The sequence below is a fragment of the Diceros bicornis genome, chromosome 7 (genome assembly GCF_020826845.1).
Source record: "Diceros bicornis minor isolate mBicDic1 chromosome 7, mDicBic1.mat.cur, whole genome shotgun sequence".
Lineage (NCBI taxonomy): Eukaryota > Metazoa > Chordata > Mammalia > Perissodactyla > Rhinocerotidae > Diceros > Diceros bicornis.
Window position 1 is genome coordinate 12,671,986 of NC_080746.1, and position 18,140 is coordinate 12,690,125.

Below are 18,140 nucleotides of genomic sequence, written 5' to 3' on the forward strand. Positions count from 1 at the left end.
CAATATTGGAGAGTAATGGAGTCCAGAGAAAAGGGTCAGGAGTCTAGTCCATTAAAGTCCTGATGCAGGAGATTCCAATTCTGGGAGGAGTCCCAGTTGCAAATGAAGGCAAACATTCTAGTCAAGAAAAAAAAATAGGAATCCAGTATCTTAGAGGAAGTGTGTAATAGTGAATTTTCTTGATCATAACGAACAAAACAGAGCACTGCTTTAGACTCTGGAGATAGAGTAAGAAACAAGATAAGAAAAACTCCTGTCTTCCTGGAGTTTACGTTTTAGTTAGGGAGATAAATAGTAAACAAATATAAATATGTGTGATGAAGTAGGTGAGAATATTAATATTATGGCCACAGAAGGCTTCCCTGTGGTTGTGGCATTTGAGCATCAAAAGCTTTAGTGAAGTGAGAGACTAAGCTATGGAAAAATCAAAAAGAATAGGAAAAAAAACTATAAGTAAGGTTTTGAAGTATCTACAATAAGGCAGATGAGCACTTCGCTTTTGTGTCATTTAATCTGTACAACAGCACTTTCAAGAAAGGTGTTATCTCCATGATACAGGAAAAAAATGATACACAACTAATAAGTGACAGAGAAAAAAATTAGATGAATTTGTCCTCTTACTAATAAGCTGCCTGTTTTTCTTTTGCTAAATGGTGATTTAAAGTTTTCCTAATGGAGGCTTCATCACCCTCAAACAATTCATTTTCCTTTGGACCAAAGTTTAGGTAACTAGGAGAAGAAAGAATTAGACTAAAAAGGCCTTGGTCTCCTCAGTATCCGTTGAATGTCTATAGCAGTTCACTTACTACACTCCACTGACTGTTGCTCTATTTCCCTGCCTACTTCACTGCACTGCACTTGGCCTAAGTGAGGGCTCCATAAATGTTTATTTATTGAATGAATGGAAAACATGATTGCTGTCATGTTTCCTCTATTTGATAAAAGCTCTTTAAAAGACAAGGGCTGTGACTATCACTGAAGTTTTATTCCAAGAGCCAGAAGATCATCTGCCCTCAAGACTCTGGAGATAATTATGTGCAAAACAACTGACAGATATGAGGATACTGAGGTTCTACTTCATCAACCACAACAAAAACTCACCTGGGATTCAGAACTTCATCTGTTCAACAAATGAACTGTCAATTCCGTGCTGTCAGTCCCCAATTGGCTCTTTCTTTCCTTACCCCTGCTGAACCTACTTTACCTTTACTCTTGGAAAATGCTTTGCCAAAACTGATTCTAACACAATGAATGGATGACTTTGTAAAGTCCTATGCAAAACGTAGAGAAATGGGAACCCAACTTGCTTAGGATAAGGGAGGTTTCATATGGAAAATGATGTTTCACTTGGTCTTTAATGATAAGAATGAATTTGTACAGCTGAAGACTCTGGAAGGAGCATTTCTGGTAGAGAGAATAAAAGGTGTAGAGCTTAACAGAAGTGATCAGGAAAAAGGTTCTCTCCTTCAAAAACATGCACCATCTCATCATCCTGCCATGAGGACCCAAACACAAAGTTGTGGCTAGTCTGTCATATTCTCTGACTGAACTGAAATCCTGAAAAGAACCAAGAGGAGAGAAGGTGCTCCTCTGCCTCTGCCCCTTACCTTCCCATCACCCCCTTCTCATTATCTTTTCTTTCCCTGAATTTGCTATCTGGATTGGAATAACACATTTCTCTGCTAAGCTCATTAGGTAAACGCACAAAGGAATGTTAGGACGAGAGCTCTAAAGTCAAAGCCTTTTGGTAAGCAGGGAATTCAAAACCATAGAACAATAGGGGCTTGGACTTTGCATGGACCCCTGCCTCTGCTGGGCATTACAAAACAAACTCAAATTTCTAATACTGAAAAAAAAACAGAGTCAATCACCCCTTCACAGACTCCCCTTATCTACTCTCTTCACATTCCCTTTCATCAACTGCCTCAGCCCCTAGCCAAGGCCTGTTTCCAGGTCTAATACCAGCAGACAGGCTTTGTGGTTGATACAGCACACTGGTACCTCTGATTCACCCATAAGAGACCTGCCTCAGGTCTCATCCAGAAGTCCTTTTCCTTTACATAACTTCGTTGCATTTCAGAAATCACAGAATGCCACCTGAAGACATGCGGTTGAAATGCTCCCATTTTCAACAACACCCAGACCATCAAAGGAGGGCTTATCTGATGCCGACATTTGAGGGTATAATTAGATCCACTAGTCAAGACGAAGAAGTGTTAGGGTAAGGCAGAAGGGAAGAGAAGCAGAGGATGTCGGAGGAGGAAAACAATGAATGAAGGACAGAAGGTCTAGGCTCTTTTGCCAACTGGGAAGACATAATCCTTCCTGAACAGGATAATTTATTAGTTATGTAACCTTGACAAATTGTACTTATGTCTGCAAATCTTTGCTTCTTCATCTGTAAAGGGGGACACTGATGATATCAGTGCTCTCTATCACAGAAAAGTAAATACCTTTTGTAAGCAATGTGATGTTATTAAAATGTAGCTACTGGTCTCTATCACTTCTCAGGAAGGAAGGCCACTTGCTGGAGCACCTTCCTCAGAGAATATTTCACTTCCTTATTTCTCAGACTGTAGATCAAGGGGTTCAGCATGGGTGTGACCAGATTGTTCAGGACCTGAACATTTGCATTAAGCCAAGGATTGGGGGTGGGCTGTAGGTAGATGAGGACCACTGGCATAAAAGAGAGGAGGATGGCAGTGAGGTGGGCACTGCAGGTGGAGAAGGCACGGCGCCGTCCTTCAGTAGATCGGATTTGAAGAATGGAACAAACAATGAGACTGTAGGAGGTGAGGATGAGAAGGAAGCAGCTGAGAGGCATGAGGCCCACACTGATGAACCCCACCATCTCCAGGGCTGACGTATCTGCACAAGCCAGCTTCAGCATCACTGGGATATCACAGAAGTAATAGTCCACCTCATTAGGGCCACAGTATGGCAATTGGAAGGTGAGAGTGGTTAGAAAGGTGGCCTGAATACAGCCAAAAAATGAAGTCCCAATGGCCAGGATGGCACATACTCTGTGACTCATGATTATCCTGTAGCGTAGAGGGTAACGTATGGCAACAAAGCGGTCATAGGCCATCACTGTGTACAGGAAACACTCAGTACAGCCCAGGAAATGGTAGAAGAAGAGCTGGGACATGCAGCCAGCATAGGAGATGACTCGACTGTTCCCCGAGAGATAGAAGAGCATCTTGGGGGAACTCACAGAAGGGAAAAACATGTCACACACAGACAGCTTACACAGGAAGAAGTACATGGGGGTGTGAAGCCGAGTGGAGGAGACAATTGCCAGTAGGATGAGCAGGTTCCCCATAAGAGTGAAGATGTAGAAGGACAAAAACAGGACAAAGAGCATGGCCTCCAGATCCTCTGTGTGTGGGATGCCCAACAGGAAAAATTCAGTCACCGGTGAGGCATTCCTCATCTTTGTCAGAATGTTAGACTTTCAATAAGAACACAGTTCTCCAAAGTGTGTACACTGCTGTCTAACCAAGTAGCTCTCTGTTGGATGTATTGGTTTCAGGTTTTAACAATCAACAAGTGACCTTCTTAAGTAGGGACATATCTACGTAAAAACATAAAGATAATAAAATTCTTGACTATATCCTGGAACTTTTGGTTTCGGTCAAGTTAGAATAAGTTCACTACAGTCTATCTTTCCCATGGATTACAGTTAAAAACTCTAGATAAAATACAAAAAGTATTCACCAAAGAGCTCTTAAAAGTAAAGAAGAGGAGGCAGATTGTGGAGAGGAGACAGAATCTGCAGGAGAAACCTATACAGATGGGAGCTTGGCTTCTTTCCTCCTCTTTTCTCTTGTGCTTTTGAGCTGAGTGTGATTCACAATTATAGAATTGTATGGTGGCTGTTCTGGACGCTGAAATTCCAACAGCTGACACATATTTTTGACTGAAACCTGATAAAAGGTTCTTCCATGATCAAAGGGAATGAAAGAATCTCTGTTTTTTCCTCTTTCTTTTCTTGTTTGTCTTCCAGCCCTGCCCCAAGGTAATCTCAATTCTGGAATTCTGTAGCAGCAGCATGAGGAATAACAACTTGAAGACAAATTTCAGTTTCTGGATAAAGGATCCTCACATAGGGGAAAGAGAATTGGGATATGTGTGTGTGTGTGTGTCTGTGTGTGTATGTGTATGTGTTGGGGGTTGTGGGAGTCTATATCTCTGGAAACAAGAGAGCTGGGAAAGAGAACAAAGCCAAGATTCACACCCAAATTCTGCTTGTGTAGAATGGATCCCAAGAAGTCTCACTGAACTACAATTTAAAACACCATCCAAGTCTTAGACTAACATCTGAGTGGTACACTTGAAGGACAAACACAATGCAGCATATTAAAGGCTTTGAAAATTGAACTGACATTGAAAGCACTGCCAAGAAGGCAAGAGGAACTACTTGTCTGATGCTAACTGGATTGACAATTTGTTTAAAAAAAAAAAAAACAAGAAAACAAAAATCAAAGTATTCTTCAGAGATTTTTAACAGAATCCAGAGTGTAAACAATGTAACATCAAAAGTGTCCAAGATGAAATCTAAAATTATTCAATATATAACCAAAAGAATGTAATCAATTCTCAAGGGAAAAGATAATCAACAGATGCCAACCCAACTTTGGAATTCAGACAAAGATACTAGATATCAATTTTAATGTGCTCCATGAGGTATAGATAAACCCACTTGAAATGAATGGAAAGATAGGAGTTCTCAGCAGAGAAATATAAAGTATGGAAAATGAAGCAGATAGAAATTTCAGAATTGAAAAAAATTGATGCTTATGAAATTAGAAATATTTAATATCATATTGAAAGTCCTAGTCAGTGCAATAAAGGAAGAAAAAATAAAAATCAAGAGGATAAAAAGAAAGAAACAAAACTCTTTCTAGTCACAGCAATACGTTTTTCTATATAATCAATACTAAGGAATCTACAATAAAAGCTTCTAGAACTAGTAAGTGAATTTATCAAAGTTACTAGATATAAATTCAATATACAAAAATACATTGTATTTCCATGTGTTAGCAACCAAAAAATGGAAACAAAATTGAAATAACTAGTACCATTTACGACAGCACCAAAATATAATAAAATGTGTTCAGGATCAATATATTAAAAAAATTAATGAAAGCAATCAAAGAAGACATATATAAATGGAGAAATAAACTGTGTTCCCGGATTGGAAGATTCAATGTTGTAAAGAAATCAGTATCCCCAAATTAATCTATATAATCAGTGTAATCCCAATCTGAATCCCAACGGATTTTTTTGTAGATATTAACAAGTTAATTCTAAAGTTTATAAAAAAAAGCAAAAGCATTACAATAGACAACACTTTTGGAAAACGACAAAGTTGAAGGGTTCACACTACCTGATTTCAAAACTTGTCGTAATGCTACATTAATTAATATTATGTGGTATTGGTGAAAGAAGAGACTCATAGGTCAATAGAACAAAATAGAGAACCCAGGAACAGATCCACACACATGAGATCAATTGTTTTTTGACAAATTTTGCAAAGGCGAGTAAATGGAGTATAAATAGTGTTTTCAATAAATATTTCTGAAACAAGTGAACACTCATATATAAAAATAAAACAAGAGAGAAAACAATGATCCTAGAAGCATACCTAACACCTTCTACAAAAAATATACTCAAATGGATCATGGACTTAAATACGAAAACTGAAACTGCAATACCTCTGAGGAATGTCTTTGAAACTTTGGTTTAGGCAAAGATTTCTTATATATCAAAAGCACAAACCATAAAAATCAATCAATCCATCATTTAATTGAACTACCTGAAACATTCTATGGTCAGGTCACAAAAAAATAAAGAATAAGGAATTCTTATGGAGTACAGGAAACTAAAGAGAGATAAAAACTAAATGCAGTGGGATAGAATGCTGGCACAGAAAAAGAAGGGGTAGTTGACACACTGATGAAATTCAAAAAAAGTCTCTACTTTAGTTAATAATAATTTTACCAATGCTAATTTCCTGACTTTAATAATAGAACTAAAGTTAGATAAGATGTTACCATTAAGGGATATTGGGTACAGGATTTATGGAAACTCTCTACACTACTGTAATTTTTCTTTAAGTTTAAAATTGATTTAAAATTAAAATATTAAAAACTTCTGTGAGTCACTGGTAAGAGAATAAAAAGGTAACATTCAGTGAGAAAAATATTTATAAATTGCACATCCAATGAAGAATTAATATGCAGAATATTAAAAAAACCTCTCAAAACTCAATTAAAAACCAAGTAATCCCTGAAAAAAAACTATTTAAAGTTTGCCATATGAAGACATTCAAATGGCAAATAAATATATCAAAAGATACATAACGTCAGTAGTCAAAAGAAATGCAAATTAAAACCACAGTGAGATACCAATATGCACCTATTAGGATATGGGGAAAAGACTGACAAAATCAAGTGTCATGAGACAGACAGCGTCAGGAGACACAGAGCAACTGGACACCCCTTCTAGGTGTGTACTCAAGGGAAATGAAAACTACACTCCCATGAAAACATGTATGCAAATATTTATAGCAGATTTATTCTTAATCAAAAGAAACAGGAAACAACCTAAATGTCCTCCTACCGGTAAATGAACAAACAAACTAGTAAATCCACACAAGAGAACACTTCTCAGCAACAAAAGAGAATGAGCTATTGGTTCACACAATATGGCTGAGTCTCAAATGCATTATGCTAAGAGAGAGTTGCTGGACCCAAAAGGTTACATACACTATTATTTCTATGACATTATGGAAAGCAAAATTATAGGAACAGAACACAAATCAGTGATTGCAAGGGTTTTGGGCTGGGAGAGGGATTGATTACAAAGGGACAGAACAAAGGAACAATGGGATCATTCTGTCTTTTGATTTTGGTCAAAGGTACACATTTGTCTACAATTATTCTAAATTCATAGAACTGTACACTAAAAGTAAATTTTAATGTATGTAAATAAAAACATGAATTAAAAATTTTAAAATGTATTGACTATTTCAGACATATAACCTGTCCTACCCTTCAACAGAATGTTTTATGGAGGTTGGTGATTGTCTTCCACAGAACATCAGAAGCTTAGGGACATAACCAAACCATTTTTTTAACCAAAATTTTGTTATGTCTTTCTAAGATTTATTAACTTTGAGCTTATTCATATATTGAAACCACACCATCTTTTAAAATAACAAGCCCAATGTTTTTATTACCCCCTGCAAATAGCTAAAATTAAGAACTAAAATCAGAGTTGAGTTTTGACTCTGGCTTTGCCACTTACTAGTTGTGTATGTTTGAGTAAGTTACAGATTTCTTTAAATCTTATCTACAAAATGGGAATCATAAAAACAACACAATATGTTTTCTAAACGCATAGTGTCCTTGAAATATCTTTGAAAATTACTAATAAACTATAAATCATGATGCAAATGATGATTAATATCATTGTATTGTCACTTCACTCTATTTGTCCTAAAATTAGCTGTTTTATTTGCCTTGTTCTAATCATTATGGTATTTTAGAATTATTTGTGAACTAGTATTTCACTTGATATCATTACTTTGCAGACTTTAATCATAATCCTGTCAACTCTCATTTTGCCCTCATGAGACACTTTTAATATTTAGTATCAAAAATCTGTCAGTTACTGTGGTTCTTGCTTTCTTTACATTCTAAGCAAATAAGAAGTGATGGCATACTGAGCCAATACAACAGATAGACGTCGAATTCATGTTACCTTGCTGAGGTGATAAATACAATGAAATATAGAGATGAAAGGCAATGGGCAGACCTAAAAATGCAGGTTTAAATTGTTGTATGTCAAAGTGTTTCTTTCTGTTCATTTCCAGTCCTGGCTTTAGTAAAACTTGGGTAATATCTTTTCCAGTTTTTAAGATAATTCAAGCTGTCTTCAGTCTTTTCACATCAGAAGTTAATCTCAACTGCAAATTAACGAATTTCAATATGCAAAGCCACATTCACCAGGTAATGCAGAGATGAGAAGACAATTGTGGACAAAAGCCAACATTGGGGCTACAAATATTGACATGTAGACATCTCAAAAGAAAATAACACAGCTGGATTTTCTCTTCCAGAGAGAAAACTTAAAAGAGGTATATGGGGCATGGTGAAAGCTAACGTGCATAATTAGAATTTCAGAAGGGGAAGAGAGAGAGAGAAAAAAATGGGTAAAGAAAATATTTGAATATGTAATGGCCAAATTTTTTTAAACTAATAAAAGATATCAAACTGTTGTTTTTAGAATCTAAGTAAGCCATACGAAGAATAAATCAAAGAAATCAACAAGTAACCACAACATAATAAAATTGCTGAAAACAAGGTACAAAGAGAAAATCTTAAAAATAGCCAGAGAAAAAATACACATTAACTAAAAAAGAACAATACCATTGAGAGCTTAATTCCCAAGAGAAATGAGAGAAGCCCTAAGACAATAAAATTATATCTTTAAACCGCTAAAAGTGAATAAATGGCAAATTTCAATTTATATCCACTAAAGCTCTTCAAAAACAAAGACAAAGCCATTTCTGTACAAATATTGACATCATTTGTCCATATATCTCTGGCAGATTAGAAATACCTAAGGGAGCTTTTTGGCCAAAAGCCAATTATTCTAAAAAGGAAAGAAAAAATTTCAGCAAGAATTTTTTTTTTTTAATCTGAAGGATATACTTTAATTAACTATATATGAATGTTGACTGTAAAAACAATAAAATGTCTTGATTTATTGAAATATGTGTAATATTAAAATGCATGACAACAGTAACACAGAAGACTCAGGGAGGAAAGTAGATTTAGTGTGTTCTAAAGGGCTAACCTGTTCTAAAGTGGTAAAAGGCAAGGATTCATCATTATCTCCAGGGTACCCTCTAAAAATAATGAAAGAATATAAAAACAACAATGTAATAGGGGAAAAACTGATGAAGATTTAAAAAAATAGAAGAGAAAAATATATTGGATTAATCAAAAAAGTGAAAATATGTCTAGAAATAAAAGAATAAATAAGCAAATTTTGGCATATCCATTCAATGCCTGCAACAATGATTTCCAGTATGTGGAATTCTGCATGGAGCAACAGAAAGGAATAGAAGCCGTAAACAATGGAAATCAAACACAAAAGCCCACATATTATGTGATTTTATTTATATAAAATTCTAAAGCAGGCAAAACTATTCAATAGAAATCAAAATATTAGTTACTTTTAGAAAAGTAGTGTCTAAGAGGGGATATGGGGGGTCTTTTGGGGTGCTGGTAATGTTCAATTTCTCAATTTGTTAATAATTATATTGTTCATTACTTGTCTCCATTCTGTGAAAACATCATGGGCTATATACTTATGAAGTATTTTGTGTGTTGTTATAGTTTAATAAAGCTATTAACCTAAGGAGAGAAAGAGAAAGAAAGAGAATTACCCAAAACCAGAACAAGTAGTTATGATGCTAGATGTGGGGAAAAATGAAGACTTCAAAGAAAGAATCAATGACATACTGAAAAATAATTGTATATCTTTAACAGTAGCTTGTTTCTTGTTACTCATTCTAGACATACTAGAAGATTCTCTGTGTGAACCTCAGACTTATCTGGACTCTGTTCTTGAAGAAGGTTCATCATTGCCTCACCTTGGAAATCCCTCCTCCTCCTCCTTTGGTCAGTGAAGACTCTCTGGGTTCTCTGATCCTTGCCTGTGACCAGACACAAAGATTAATTTGCCCTTCCAGGTACTATCTCTAAGACAATGAGTCAGTGATCCTGTTGATTTCTAAATCCTTGCCACGAAAGGGTTGTCTCTAAGAACTAAATATCTAGTAGCTCCCAACATTCAAATCCCAGCACCTCAGTGAATAAGAGGCAAAAAATGTCAGAGAGAGGTGAGAAAAGCAATCTGAACACTCACATTGTTCACAGGGAACATGGTAGAATTTTCTGCAGCATAATAAGATTACCGAAGTCACATTCTCTGGTTCGCAGAAGAGCACAGTGTCACAGTCACAGGAACTGAGATTAGATGTTTATATAAGAAGGTGCCAAGAGTATATGCAATCAATACTTGAAGAACTCATTCCCCCTGGGTCACCTCCCTCAGATCCCCTTGGGCATTTCTCATGATTCAGTCAGTGGTAGCTCTGAGGGAGCAATTAGATTAAAGTTAACCACATTTACCCCCCAAAACAAAATGATAATAGATGCTTTGAAATGGGAAATACCTACATCCCTTCCAAGTTGGCTTGCCTGGAGAACAGACTCCACTTCTGACTTCAAGGCTTCAGGATGAATATTTCTTTTTTGTTGGCCTCTCTTTCATGCCAGTCCTTGCATGCGGTAACACTGTAACACCTCCATCTCAAATATGCAAACATTTCTAGAGCTATGTAGATATGTAAAATGAGCATCAGTGTTTAAAACAGGATTTAATAAGTAATAAGCAGTTATTAAATATTATCTTATGTGTCCTTCTAGCAAGTGTACCTTACAAAAGAACGTTAATAAACTAAGTACACTTAAAGAAAGATTATAAATTGGTAAAGTGTTTTTAAATCATCCCATATAAAAATGGTTTAACAAAAATAACAGCTAATTTTGACTGAGCATTTGCCAGGAGCCATGCTCATTTCTTTTTACATTCTTTTATATTTAAATTTAAGTCTCAAAACAACCTTATTGAGATAGGAAATAGAAGCACAGAGTTTTAGTAACTTGAGCACATAGGTAGAAAGTGACTGAGCTGAGATTTAAACTCAGCTCTGATTCTAGAGCCAAAACTTCTAACCCTTCTGCTGTGAAACTTCCAGGAAATTTTGCTTAGAAAATCAGAGACATGGCCCTCATCTTCAAACACTTGAAGAGCTGCTAGGAGGATTTGTTGGATGCTTTTCCATGGTAAATAACCAGTAAAAAGGAGTGGAACTAATAAAAGTTAGATTTTATTTGAGTATAGAAAGAAAAAAAAAGTAATAAATAATTTTGCCTTGTGAAAGATTAAGTTCTCATCATTGTAAGTGTTTGAGTATGGGCAAGATGATGTTTTTTCAGGGATATGACAACCTTGGATTTCTCATTTTGAGACAGGAACCAGCCTAACGAGACAGAGCCACTTGCAAAGCCCCTGGCCTAACAAGATAAGGCCCCTAACCAACTGGCAAGCTAAGAGAATCAGATAGAGGCCACCAAGGTCCACATTCAGCAGCCTCCAGGCTCTCCTGAGCTTACACATATGCCCAAGCACCGAGGAGTCCACTGAAGGTGACTCTAGCCCCATTACCATACTAAAAATCACACCCAGGGGTGGCGAGCTAGCATGCTAATGATACCTGTGTCACATGTAATAGCATTCTACATGACAGAGCAGGCGCAAGCACAATCCAACCTCTATATGCCATGACAGGGCACTCCTCCCCAACTTTTGCCTAATAAAAGCCCCACAACCCCACTCCCTAACAAGCCGGTTACCTGCCCCATTCCTTTCCGCACAGGCGCCCTTGTGCCTCTCCTATGCACAAGGTAATAAACTTTTATTTTCCTATTCTCGTTTGTTGTCTCTCTTGATTTCTATCCTGGGGGACAACAAGAGCCCAATGTGCTGGTAATGATTTGAATACAAGGTTATGCTACATACGCCCTTAATATCCTCTGAGATTCTTTGATTTTATTACGTTGTTGATCTTTTCAAATATATCTGAGAAGGTACAATAAAGCTTAACAAATGGTTTTCCTAGTAAACAGGTGGCCTTGATTTAAATATGGTAAATCTATCCACCTCTATAACAATAAGAATTATGAATATAGCTACAAGAGTTACAATAACAGCTTAATACTATTCTTAATAGGAGAGAGGCACATGCCATGGGGAAGGCTGGAATGCCACTGAGGAAGAATCACTTAGAATGGTAGAAGCTCTTTGGGATGCTTTTGTGTATGGTCTGCGGTTAAAAAAACAAACAAAAAGTCTGACTTACGGTGAACATAAATATGGCCAGGCACTGTGCTGAATGCTTTGTGTATATTAATTCTTTTAGTCCTTACCACAACTCTGTGAGACAGATAATGATAATTGCCATTTATATTGGGAAATTGAGCACAAAGAGTTTAAGCAAATAACAAGTTCCTATATCTGTTGGAGGGTAGAGATGAGTCCCACAGAAAGAGTAGGAACATCTTCTGGGTTGTTACTAATTCTGATCTCCTAATGCTCACTTATAAATAATGATAATTTTATATAATGTTATTTTTATAATGTTTTATTTTTATAATGTAATTTGATGCTCCTTTAATTCTCACAAAATCCCTGTAAGGTAGTACTAATTAAAATTTTTTGAATCTCTAATGCTGCATACTTGAGTTCAAGAGTAAATTAGACTTACTTCAAGGACTTTTTGGTTGTTGACAGCATTTAATGACTTAAAAAATCAGGTATTCACAAGTTACCACATCTGTGTTGGAATTTGCCACAGAAGGAACTGAAGACTAGTATTTCTTAGTCCTTGTATAGAAACAACCAAAAATGTTATCAGTTATCTTACAGGCCCTCAAAGAATTCTCCAGACTTACACTTCGTTGATTTGAACTAAAACCAAAAAAAACATATATATCACTTGAAGAGGTTAATGGGTGAAGACTGCATTGCATACATAGTGATTTTTATATAAGTATTTTAAAGCAATTTGTCAAGGACCTACTAGGTAGCAGTCAGTGAACCAAATGTACAGGGGGCTACCTTGCTGGAGGTTACAGTCTTATGTGGATTTGTACAGTAGACAAACCATCACAAACTAGAATAATAATAAATGTTAAAGCATGGGGATATTGAATTGGGCACAAAAACAATGTATACATGGGTCTGTAACTCGGGTTTTAAAGTTATAATTAGGTTTCTTAAGAAATAAAGGAAATTACTCAGAAAAAGAAGGTGTGGAGTGGGATATCGTGAGAAAGAGACTTCTCTAGACTAGACATGTGCAAAAGCTCAAGATTACAGTCATCATATTGCTATGATTTTTGTTGTTTTTGACCAGATAGAAGAAAGGAGATAGGTAATCACTGCTAGAAGATATTTTCATTGATTGAGGGATCTATCAATTGTATGGAAGAAAAGGGCAGGAAGTAATGGTGATGGCACTAGTGTGTCCATGTACCCAAGTCATCTTTAGTATTTCTTATAATCCAAGAGTCAATGATATTTATGAGAGAAGAATTCAGAGAGAAATGGCATCAAAAGACCATGGAATAAGAAATAATGTCAACAGAATACCACTAAACATATGGATATACAGATATATGTTTATATATATCCAACATATAGATATATTTTGAGAATATATGTTGACAGGTGAACTAAAATTAGATATATCAATTCATACAATATAATAGCCAATGACAGACTAATAAATCATCCTCATATTATTTCTAATTAGAAGAATATTTTTCTCTCTAGCATTTTATTCAGGGCAACATTGTCATCTTTATTCCTTAGGCTGTAGATCAGAGGATTCAGCACTGGCACAACAATAGTGTAAAACACAGAGGACAATTTCCCTTGGTCCATAGAGCTGAATAATGGCTGCAGGTACATGAATGCAGCAGATCCAAAGAAAACAGCTGAGATGTGGGAGCTGCAAGTGCTGAAGGCTTTGGACCTGTCTTTAGTAGAGTGAATGCGGAGGATGCTGTCAATGATGAAGACATAGGAGCTAAGAATGATCAGGCTGGGGACAAGGAAATTAATTGCACTAAAGATTAGAATCATTAATTCATTGACAAAGGTACTAGAGCAGGAGAGCTTTAGAAGGGAAACAATATCACATCAAATTTGCAGAAATGAACCCTAAACATGCAGCCTGTATGAGCGAATGCACAAACTAGGCTTATAACGTGCACTCCCAAAATCAGGGTGTAACAGGCCTGATGGGACATTATGATACTACAAAGCAAAGGGCTACAGATGGCAACATAGCGGTCAAATGCCATTGCAGCTAACATGTAACACACTACAAAAACAATGAAGAGCTGAGTTGTGCCTTCAGGGTAGGAGATGATGTTCTCTGTCACAAAGTTCACTAGCATTTTGGGGGTAATGACAGGATTGGCAGAGATCAATAAAGAGCAAGCCGCTGAGGAAATAGTACATGAAGGTGCGCAGGTGAGAACTGAGTCCAATCAGGGTGATCATGCCCAGATTCCCCACCACCATGACCACATAGATTTCTAGGAAGAGGAGGAAGAGGGGCAGCTGGAGTTCTGGCTGTTCTGTTAGCCCAGCGAGGATGAGCTCAGTCACTGTGGAATGATTTCCTGCTGCCATTTTCCTCTGGGGAGTTTCTGAAGGGGAGAGAGGAAAACATGGTTGTTGGAGGGACTTCATCATTCTTATCTATTTAGAGTAGGGTGCTCTATATAGATGATTCATGGTTTAGGTATCCTCTTGGTCTATGTGATCATTTAACCCTGAGTCAATTTATGTAAGTAAAACTTATCTCAATTTAATATTTATAAAACCTTATTTTCAAATATAATAAATGTATTTCATATAAAAATAGTTGAGCCATGTTTATAATCATTAAAAATTTTCTAAGTGTCTATTTCCTATTTTGAACATTTTGATGAACATCAAGCCTATATTTCTAAGTTGAGACTCACAACCTTAAATGTTTAGGTCAATGAGAAAAACTGACTGAGTGACAAGTTGGGAGACCAAACCCTGCCTAAGAGTAGTACGTAATCTTTAATAACCTGCAATTAATTTCCGGCAGAGGTCAACAGTGACATTATTTTCAGACCTTTCAATTTTTAAAATAATTTTCAGGAAATCTGAATTCCTACATAAAACTTCAAATGTTCAAATATTATTAGTAAAATGAAACAACGCCTACAACAATCATTGTGCAAAGCTACCAACTGGATTGGCCCACAGTTAGCTGGTTTGTGGTCTCTGGACCAAGTACTTCTGCCTTTGCGTAAGAAAAGCAAAATGAGTAGTAGTTAAATGGACAGGCCTTAAAGTCAAAGCGCCTGTGCTCATATTCTGATCCCGTCATTTGCCAGCTGATACCTTTGCACAAGTAAAACAACCTCTTTGTGTCTTGACATCCAAATCTTTAAAAGAGAAATAATATTACCCACCTTGTAATGAAATTGGGAGAGACATCAATCAGAAGGTGAGCATGATCATAACTGTGATGTTTTTATTACCTATTAACATTTTATCAATTAGAAAATAAACTATAATTACTCACTTCAAATAATAGAAACAGAAATCTTAATATTGCAATCCTCCTTTCTTCTTCATCTTTTGTGCAAAGCAGAGGCATACAGTTAGCAAACATAAAATTACAAATGTGGTTCCCTATTCTGTTAAATAGCAAACAGGTGATTTAATCATTGCATGCACCAAAGTACAATTTTCAAATAGATTAGAGTTGAATTGTAAAAACATATGAAATATAGAAAATCTAAAATTTTCTATTTCACTTCTACACTAAAATAAACCTGAAAACATAGATCTCAGCTTAACTATAAAACATCTGGAAGAAAAAACTGAAGAGAATCTTTAGATCATAGAGTAGTTTAAGATTTTTTATAAAGGACATACATGCACACAAAAAATAACAAAAGCAAAATAAATAAACAACGATAACAAAAATACCGACCATAAAAATGGTTAAATTGTACTTCATCAAAATTAAAAACTGCTCTTCAAAAGACACCCTTAAGAAAACAAAAAGGTAAGCTCAAGGCACTTCATATATCTGACAAAGGATTTTATCCCAAATATGTAAATAATATTTATAATTTTTAATATAAATCAAGCAAATTTAAAAGATTTAAAATATCTGAACAGATACCTCACACACAAATATATATGAATTGTCAATAAGCATATGAAAATAAACTCAATGTCGTTAGTCATCAAGGAAAGGAAAATTAAAACCATAATGAAACCTCTCTACATACCTGTATTGGAAGAAGTAAAACAAACCCACCAAGAAACCGCTGGCGACACCAAGTGTTGCTGAGAAGCAACTGAACTTATACAAAGCTCGTGTGGGATGTAGAACTTTTCAACCACTTTGGAAAACAGCTTGGCAATTTCTTATAAATTTAAAAACACATTTACTATTTAATCCAATAATTTTTCTCCTCAGTATTTACTCCAAAGAAATTGTTAGCATTTGTATACACAGAGAGTCATACAAAAATGTGCATGGCTGCTTTATTCATAGCAACTCAAAATTGGAAACAGCTCAAATGTATGTTCATCGACTGATGAATAGATGAATGAGCTGTAGTATACATACATATATATACATATATATTCATATATAGATGCAGAGAGAGAACATTACTACTCAGCATTAAAATAGAAATAAATCAAAAATACATGAAGTAACATAAATCTCAAAAACATTATGATTGTGGAAGAAATTGCACAAAATTTACCTTAAATATTTGGAAGTCTTCACTAGTGCAGCAAACTAGATCTGTGATTTGTTTTTTTTGTGTGGGAATTTTTAGTAAGGTATTTAAATTATTTAATAGATATCACTGCTTCAGATTTTATCTTTCTTCTCAGCTTTTCTAAATTGAAATTTCAATACATTCATCCACTTTGAAAATTATCAAATGTGTTACATTGGTTTTTTATAATGATTTATTTAACATTTAAAAACAATATTTGCAGACTATGCAGAGATTTCTGCTTATTCATTACTGAAATCAGTAAACTATGATTCTTCTCTTTTTGTCTTGATCTCTCATTCCAGAAGTTTTCCAATTTTATTAATTTATTTAAGTAAACTAACTTCTGGCTATGTTGATTTTATAAATTATATATTTATTTTCTACTTAAATTATTTCTAATAACTTAATTATTTTATTCTTTATACGTTTCTTTGGCATGATTTTCTGTTCTTTTCCAAACTTCTTGAAATGAAAGCTTAAATCAACATCTTCGAATTTTATTTTTTTTAATATATACATATACAGTATAAATTTCTCTCTAAGCCCCATTTTAGCTGTATCTCATAAGTTTTGATATATCAAATTTACAATATCATTTGGTTTAAAATATTTTATAATTTCTGTTTTATTTTTTCATTGTCCCGTGGATTATGTGGAAGTGAATGAAATTTCCAGTATGTGGGAGTTTTTTTTCCAACTATTCCTGTTTTTATATGTCTGCCTTAATTTCATTGTGGTCAGTGAGCAGGCTCTGAATTATGTAAATTACTGCAAATTGCTAAGATATCTTTATAATAAAGCAAAAGATCAGTTTTTATAAATATTCCCAATGCATCCTAAAATATGTTGTCTGTTTTTGAGGGTCTTGTGATGTGTATATTTCAATTATGTCCACTTCACTAATTCTGTTGTTTACATTTTCCATATGCATAATGATTATTTTGTCTGTTGTTCTAATGGCTGTTGAGATAGGTATGTTAACTTCTCCCACTAAAGTTTCTGATCTGTCTGTTTATCCCATTAGTGATTTGAACCTTGAATTAAACCCTATACCATTACGGAACGGCCCACTTTACATTTGGTAATGTGTCTTAATTAAAGCCTCTTTTGTCTGGTATTAGTGTATTATCACAAGATTTATTTTTGATTAGAGTTTGCAGAGCATATAGTTTTCCATCTATTTGATATTTATGTATACTTTTTGAAAGAAACAAATGAAATAATCATTTAAAATAGTATTACATAAAACAGCAACGTTACCATCAAATATCTAGTGATAAATCTAATAAAATATGTGCAATGCTTATACACTGAAACTTTCAAATAATTCTGAAACTAAGGAAACCTTAATAAGGAAAGGGATATACTATACACATGGATTAGAAGACTGAACAGTGTAAAGATATTGTCTCACAAATACATGGATACATTCAACATAATTCAGTTCCTGGATATAACATTTAAACAGATAATCAATATCTTAAGAAACCAATAAAGTCCTGAGGGACCATTTGGCTACTTCTGGACATCTTTTAGGATTTACAGAAAATATCAGCTTATCCCAATATTGGAGGAAAATCAAGATATCGATTCTCAAAAAGGTTATAAATATCGTACTCTAGAAACTAAAGGTGGATATTT

General features: G+C 35.0%; 1 protein-coding gene and 1 pseudogene across 1 annotated transcript; both read right to left on the reverse strand.

The window, feature by feature from the left end:
• Positions 1-2,500: 2,500 nt before the first annotated feature.
• On the reverse strand, positions 2,501-3,433 carry LOC131408326 (olfactory receptor 10D1B-like). Its single transcript, XM_058544941.1, has one exon. The coding sequence runs from the start codon at positions 3,431-3,433 to the stop codon at positions 2,501-2,503; it is 933 nt and encodes a 310-aa protein (XP_058400924.1).
• A 10,019-nt stretch (positions 3,434-13,452) lies between these two features.
• Positions 13,453-14,367, reverse strand: LOC131408179 (olfactory receptor 8G5-like; annotated as a pseudogene).
• Between the last annotated feature and the right edge of the window lie 3,773 nt (positions 14,368-18,140).